Source organism: Andrographis paniculata, unplaced genomic scaffold (assembly GCF_009805555.1).
Source record: "Andrographis paniculata isolate CXL003 unplaced genomic scaffold, ASM980555v1 Contig82END, whole genome shotgun sequence".
In the NCBI taxonomy this organism is placed as follows: Eukaryota; Viridiplantae; Streptophyta; class Magnoliopsida; order Lamiales; family Acanthaceae; genus Andrographis; species Andrographis paniculata.
In genome coordinates this window covers 2,046,111-2,053,386 of record NW_026137620.1, presented here as the reverse complement: position 1 = coordinate 2,053,386, position 7,276 = coordinate 2,046,111, and the positions used below count along the sequence as shown (strand labels likewise).

Sequence of the window (7,276 nt, the reverse complement as noted above, 5' to 3'; positions counted from 1 at the left end):
CGCAGATTCTATGTAAATGTTGCACCATCTTGTTCAATTCTGCATTTGTGAGAAGTTTTTTTTGGACATTGTGGTGTCTAAAATTAAGGGGGTGTATTTATTTGAGGTTTTATTGAATTTTTTTTTAATTTTAAAAAATTTATGGATTTCTGTTGATTTTATTAATTAATTTAGATGGATTTTTACATATTTAATAAAAAAAAAAATTTGTAGATTTATGTCGATTTGATAGGATTATAAAATAATTTTTTTCATTACTTTTTATAATTATACAAACTTATGTAAACACAAGTTTTATAGATATAATATATTAATAATTAAAGTTATTATATATTATTATATTTTATAAAATAAAATAAATAATTATTAATGACGTAGAAATATTGTAACATATATAATATTATTTTGTATATTAGTATTTCTAATTTTATAGTTTTTATTATATTATCCTTCGATATATCAATTTTTATATTTATTATTATTCTTATTTATATAATTTTTTATATAAAATATATATATAGATAAAATAAAAAACTGCATTTACAATTTTTGGGATAAAATGAAATTAAAAAAAATTAGAAAGTAAATAAATATAACTAACAATTTAATTTTACCTACAATATAGTGTATTCGATAAATAAAAATAAAATAAGACAATAATATATATTTATTATGATAATATTATTTTTTAAATATTATATTTATAATATAAAATTAAAATACATATTTTCAAAAAAAAAATTAATAATAATTTGCTAATATATTTTGTTTTTAAATTTTTTTATTAAATATTTACAATATTATTAATAAATATTATCATATTATTTATAATTTATATATTTCATCAACGATGATGATGATGATGATAATAATAATAATAATAATAATAATCCATCAAAATCTCTTTGGACATTTTTTACTGTACAAATTTTTCATAATTGTCCATCAATATCAAATAAAATTTATAGACTTTAAAAATTTATGGATTATTGAATACTTCAAAATTGTAAAGTACTTTTAAAAATAAGGATTGAATACCTCCGAATTTTAAAATTTTTTTAAAAATCTGAATTTTAATTTTAAATTCTTATTTAGTTGTTTGTATTTAGCCTTAACGCCACAATACACGGCTCCATTGGTCGATGAATGAACTTTTCAGTGTGGGCGTAGCGGTGACACTCCGGTTTGACCCGGCTGGAGTGGTACAAGAGGTCTCTACCCTCTCTGAATCTCACTCCTCAAGTTCATGATTGGTTCTTTGTTAAAAAGACATATATATGTGTGTGTATATATACATACATACAATAAGATAATGTCGATAGGTAGCCAGCCAACAAATAGTACAAGAGACATTATCACAACAATGCAACATGACAACCAACGATGCTCTATTTATAACAACAATGTAAGGAATGGTGATTTATCAAATATGTAGAAGTTTTTACGAGGGCTAAGTTTTCTCACTAAGATCTGCGCATTTTGACGTTTAAAGGAATTTCTTTGTACGAATGTACCTTTTTAGCAGCTTGGCGAAGTGGTCGGCATAGAGATGATCTTCCAACCTCTAGGGACTCTCGTCTCCCATCATCATCAACATCTGCACTGTTGGATGGTGGCCTGTTTTCTGGGACTGCTTTGGGACTGTCCGAATCAGACAGATCCGTGGCATGCTTCGATTCGTCAGCCTTGAATCGAGCAGATTGCCTTCTTGTAAGTGGCCTGATAGAGCAGATATTGAATCAAATAAATTTCATCATATAATCTTACAACATCATATCTTAAATCCATAATCGCTATTTAAAAGCAAAAACCTTTTCTTGTTTCCGGCATTGACCTGAGGTTGAGCAGACTCAGACGCGCCCAAACCTGTAAATGACGTAAGGGGATGGGAAGGAGGTGAGAAAATTAATCAATGGGTTATAGAACAAACATTTTGACAATGATCTGCTCACTGTGTGATCTCAATCTCCTTTTGGCATTTTTCCTCGGTTCATCTTCGTCGCTGTTCTCTGAGAGTTGTTCTTTCTGCAATTTTATCGATTTCATCTGTGGAGGTCCAAAGCAACCAAATCAAGCATGGCTTTGAACTCAGAAAGTAAACCGAAGTTCACATACAAGAAAAAAATAATAATAAATTAAATTAAAAAGAACGTTAAACACAAGCCACCACGAGTTATAGATCCTAAACAATACAATTGGAGTGAGACAAGTAAATCACTTAAGCCCGGTTACCTCGACATTTGCATTCTGGCATTGTCCCTCGCCAGTATTGTTCTGAGTAAACAAAATGCTAATTAGTTAGAGAGAAAAAAACTATGAGAAATTTGATCGAGAAGTTGTCCTGAAAATTACACATGCCTCGACAAAATCTGTATTATTAGCTTTGAGCAGACCGGTTTTACATCCAAGCTCATGTCTCAATGCTTTCAACTGAAATAAATTAGGGGTTTTATGAAAGACATTAGTTCTGGACCGAGCACATAAAGTTTTAACGGCAGCATTACCAAAAGGGCACAATTGCAATTACCTGATCTTTACCTGTATTCACATCCTGAAAATAAATAAAGTTCATAACTGAAAAAGGTTCGGGAAATCAAAATATTAAGAAACAAAAAAGTTTTAAGTCAGGGATCAAACTGCAAGCATTTGGGTATGTGAAAGAGCTAATTTTCGATTCTGTTCCTGCACTTTAATCATGTTCGCCCTCAATTTCTCCAGTTCATTTCCTCTCTCCGCAATGATTTTGCTATGGAAAAACAGTGTCAAGGAGATGCAAGAAAAATCTAAACTACCAGACGCTTAATAGGTAAACGTAATTCGTCAAAAGGATACTTTTTCTGTGCCAAAACATTAGATAAAGCCATGTTATCCTGAACCACAGAAACAAACAAACAGCAGCAGAAAATCAAATATTTGATCCATAAAAAATGAAAAGATGGCGAATAACACTGCAAACTGACTAACCTTCTGTAGCTGTTCTATATAGTCTTTGATGGTTACTGGTACGGGTTGGGGTTTACCTTCCTGCACTAGGCCCGTGTGTTTAGGGGGTAAGTTGCTAATGTCCACCAGCTTCTTCGGCACCAAATTTTGAGGGCATGGCTTAGCTGCAATTTCTGCTTCTTCTGGAGGTTGTGGCCGTGCACAGCATTAGTGTAAATCAAAAACCTCAAACTTAGTATACAGCAGAACACAAGAACCCTAAGATGGCGAGGAAAGCTTCTTAAGCAAACCGAAAATTAGGGAAAATCATTCGACCGAGAGCCTACGCGTGCACACAAAAGTATTGATTGAGCAGACGAAAATGGAACGGAGGAAGAAAAAACCCTAAATTTTAGGCACGAGAATGAACGGGCTTCGCATGTATGGTTAGAGCAAATAAGCTCCAGATCTAGCAGAAATTCACCGCCGTATAACTATAAATACAGAAATACTAAACGAAAACAGAACTTACCTCCGATTATGGCGGCGGCGGCAGTGGTCTCATTTGAATCGAGGATGAGAAAACCTCCAGTCTTCGACATCGTCGCGCTTCCCAAATGTATCCTTCGTTCGAATCACTGGCTTCAGATGTTCACTCCACACACTTCCAAACACGTACTTCGCATTACGAGTCTCCTCCGCTGGTGCGGTGGCCGGCCGGCGGGGCGGGGATCGGTGAAAATTTCAAACGAGGAGGGAAGGAGAAGATGAAACCAAAATCTAACGGCACTCCGAACCAAAATTTCTAGATATTTAAAAATGGGCTTCTAATTTTATCTGTTTTATAATTGGGCTGAATAAAAAAAAACATTTAAGCCCAATTTGAACTTTTAAATAAATTTTATGTTAAATTATTAATATGTGTATTTATTTTATGAGAATATTGAAAAAAAAAAATAGATCGTGTAAAGAATATTAAAATATGTATTAATATTTTTGAGAAAAACATGACTGTAAAAACTTAGGACACGTAGCTTATTAAGTTATTAATAATAAGTTATGATAATATATTATTATTTTTGGTATATATAGTACTGTTGGTATTTTAAATATTTTTAAAATTATATCTCAATAAAATATATGCAATTTAAATATCATTTTGTACATAACAAAATTTTATATAATACAAATAAATAAAAAAAAATACTATATTTATTTATTTATCATTACCATAAATTAATTTTATAAAAAATAAGGAGATTTAAAGATGGATAAAAATATTTGTTAATTGAGGAGAAATAGAAAGAAATGGGTTTTGAGTAGGTCTACGATGTTAAAAATTTAATTAAATTGATTTATATTTGTTAAGTATGTTTAAAATTGATAAACTTACCAAAAATGAAACTTGGTCCTCTTTTGTGAGACCGGGGACATACCAAAAAGAAAATTGGGTCGTCTGTGACGGGACGGAGGAAGTATATTTTATTTTTGTATATTATGTAATATTTTTTATGAAATAAATATATGTTGATTATATTTATACTAATATCTTTGTAAAATTTAATTTAATTCATTGATCTATAAATATTATATTACTCATTTTGTCCGATGTACCATATTTTGGTTAACGTAAATACGAAAATTTAGAATAAATATAATTACTAAATAAATAATAATATATTAGTAAAAATAATTATCTTATAATATAAATAATTATATATTAAGATAAATAATTATTTTAATTAAAATTTAAAAATTATAAATTAGAGAATTTTAAATGAGATTAAAATATGTAATTATTTTTTAAAAAAATAAATAATAACATAAGACATAAGATAGATGAAATCGGCAACGTGAATATAGTATATGAGATAGATAGAGTAATACTTTAGTGGTACAGTATCAATCACTTCATTTATTATACACTCTTTTTGGAATTAATTTCTTTTTTTTTTTTTTCAAGAAGTACCTGGTTGTGTGTGTTTGTTTTGGGGTTTGGATTTTGAGTTAGATTTAAATGGTAAAATATTTGAATTTGAATAGTTATATAATGTGATATAAATAAGTGTTGTTATGATATTTTGAATGTAAAATTAAATTTTAATATAATATAAAAATAACAAATAAGTATTTGATTTGATATTTTTGGAAAAAAAAATTGAATAAATAATACTTCCTCTGTCACCGCACCGCGTATCTATCAGTTTACTTTTTGTAGGTAGATTTTATTATATTAATATTATATTGATATGCGGTATAATTAATATATATAAAGACTATTATACCCTTTAACATTTATGGTATTAAATGGTGTTACTTGATAACATTTGTGTAATATTATATAAAAGGTGGATTAATTTTATATTTTAGTGAAATGTACATTTATTAAAAAAAAAAAATGAATACATTTGTTAGACTAAAATGACAAAATGGATAGATTGATGGTGGATTAAGGGAGTATAAATTTTATAAAATCCTCCGGACAAACACTCGAAGTTTAAGGAGTATTTTATTGTATAGTTAATTATTTTGATTTGATTTAATATTTGTAATGTATTTTTATTTTAATTATTTGTATTAGATAAAGAAATAAAAATTGAAATTATATTTGTTTAATTTTTTAATATTATATATTTTATGTATTAAAATTAATTCTAAAGAAAATATTATACCAACTATAAAATAATACTCCCTCCGTCTCGTAACAAAGTATCATTTTCCTTTTGCATCATGGTACTTAACGTTAAAAATATCCTTATATTTGTATAATTTTTTATAAAAATGTCATTACATTAGTATTATAAGACACTAATAGAAATATTTTTACAATTTTTTCTTGATTTGTAATACGTTTTGATATAATAATTAATATAATACTTAGCTATAAGACGGTGGGAGTAAAACAATTAGATAATAAAACCAAATAAAGAAATTTTGTAATTTCAATGTAATTAGCCAACATAACATAGTGTAACTATAAAAAAAATTTAATTTAAGCAATTTTTTAAATAATAATTTCCAAAAATGTTACTCCTAAAAATATTTTGATTGATTTTCTTCTATACTAAGAAGAGATGGAGATAAACTGGGTGGATGAATTTATTTTCTTTAATTATTTTTTTAGAAGAAATTAAATTCAAATTCAAATTTTATTTTTCACACAAAATATCAATCAAAATAACATTTAAATATCACGATTAATTTATATTTATACTAAATCAAATAAATATAAAAATTTAAAATTCAAATATGTAATCTTTTTTAGAAGAAATAAAATTTTAATTCGGATTTACTATTCACTATTTTTTTTTTCCAATATTTCAAATCAATTACTTAATTTTTTTATTACATTAAAAATTAATTTAAAAATCAAAATATCATATTAATATAAACAAATTATGAGTATTAATAGTTATAAAATATTGTTAAGTTTTAGTTTAAATAATTAATAATTAATTATTACTTTAAGAGAAAACGAGACTAATTGGTGCGGACATGTTCCTCTGTCTCATTAACACACCATATAGAGTGATATGATTTATTTTTGAGACAGAGGATCCCATAGAAATTTGGTGGTATGATCCAAAAAAGAAAAATGGGTCTAATTCGGTGGGACGAATGGAGTAATATTTATAAAAAATAATTATCCCAAATAATTTTAATTCAAATATCTTCAAATCAAAATTTTTTTCCAAACTTTTATCCAAATGGAGTTGGAATTTTTCAAGGGAGATTGGCTGGTTTGGAAAAATGGCACCATGCTGCATTATTTGTCTTTATTATACACGATATATATTTATGTGTTGTATAAAAGTATGTAATGAGTTAAAATTAATTACGGTATGTGCTATGTGATAATGCACCTGATGCTTTACTGGTTCAATCTATAACTATAACATAATTGATTCACCCCTCAATTTTTATTTAGGCTGAAAATAAGAGTAAAATATTATCCTTGTTCTTATGTTTTTTTGCCCACTGTTAGCCTATGTTTAGGTGCCAACAGCTTTTACTGCCCCGACAAGTTCTGTGCATTGCATAGAGCGGACATGCTTTTTTTTTTTTCTTTAAATTTAAATTACAAATATAAATTTTTATAATATGTATAATTTAATAAATTTAGAAATATATATAGATATAATATAAATTTATAATTAAATTATACAAATTAATGCATATTTATATTATTATATTTATTACTCATCAAATCAATCGTATCAAAATATAAATAAAAAAAAATATCAAAATTCAAACTTAACTGGAAATTCAAATAAAAACAAAAACTCAAACCCAAATTTTATCATGCAGCCTAAAGAAACACACCCTAATTCTTTTTAAGAAATGGTTTCATTTG

At 26.9% G+C, this 7,276-nt stretch overlaps 1 protein-coding gene across 1 annotated transcript; it reads right to left on the bottom strand.

The window, feature by feature from the left end:
* Nucleotides 1–1,259: 1,259 nt before the first annotated feature.
* On the bottom strand, nt 1,260–3,704 carry LOC127241405 (SHUGOSHIN 2-like). The gene is made up of 10 exons (XM_051260437.1): nt 3,455–3,704; nt 2,965–3,125; nt 2,833–2,870; nt 2,638–2,746; nt 2,528–2,551; nt 2,359–2,430; nt 2,233–2,274; nt 1,953–2,046; nt 1,812–1,866; nt 1,260–1,719 (listed from the first exon to the last, which is right to left on the bottom strand). Exons 1-10 carry the CDS (start codon nt 3,522–3,524, stop codon nt 1,464–1,466), a joined length of 921 nt encoding a protein of 306 aa, XP_051116394.1. The 5' UTR covers nt 3,525–3,704; the 3' UTR covers nt 1,260–1,463.
* Nucleotides 3,705–7,276: the final 3,572 nt, after the last annotated feature.

What these genes read in the sequence shown, in the direction of transcription:
- LOC127241405 (XM_051260437.1), bottom strand. Translation starts at nt 3,524, where the DNA reads ATGTCGAAGACTGGAGGTTTTCTCATCCTCGATTCAAATGAGACCACT. An exon ending in ATATAGAACAGCTACAGAAG is followed by an intron (nt 2,871 to 2,964) that starts GTTAGTCAGTTT and finishes TCTGTGGTTCAG; the next exon opens with GATAACATGGCTTTATCTAA. An exon ending in AATGTTTTGGCACAGAAAAA is followed by an intron (nt 2,747 to 2,832) that starts GTATCCTTTTGA and finishes GTTTTTCCATAG; the next exon opens with CAAAATCATTGCGGAGAGAG.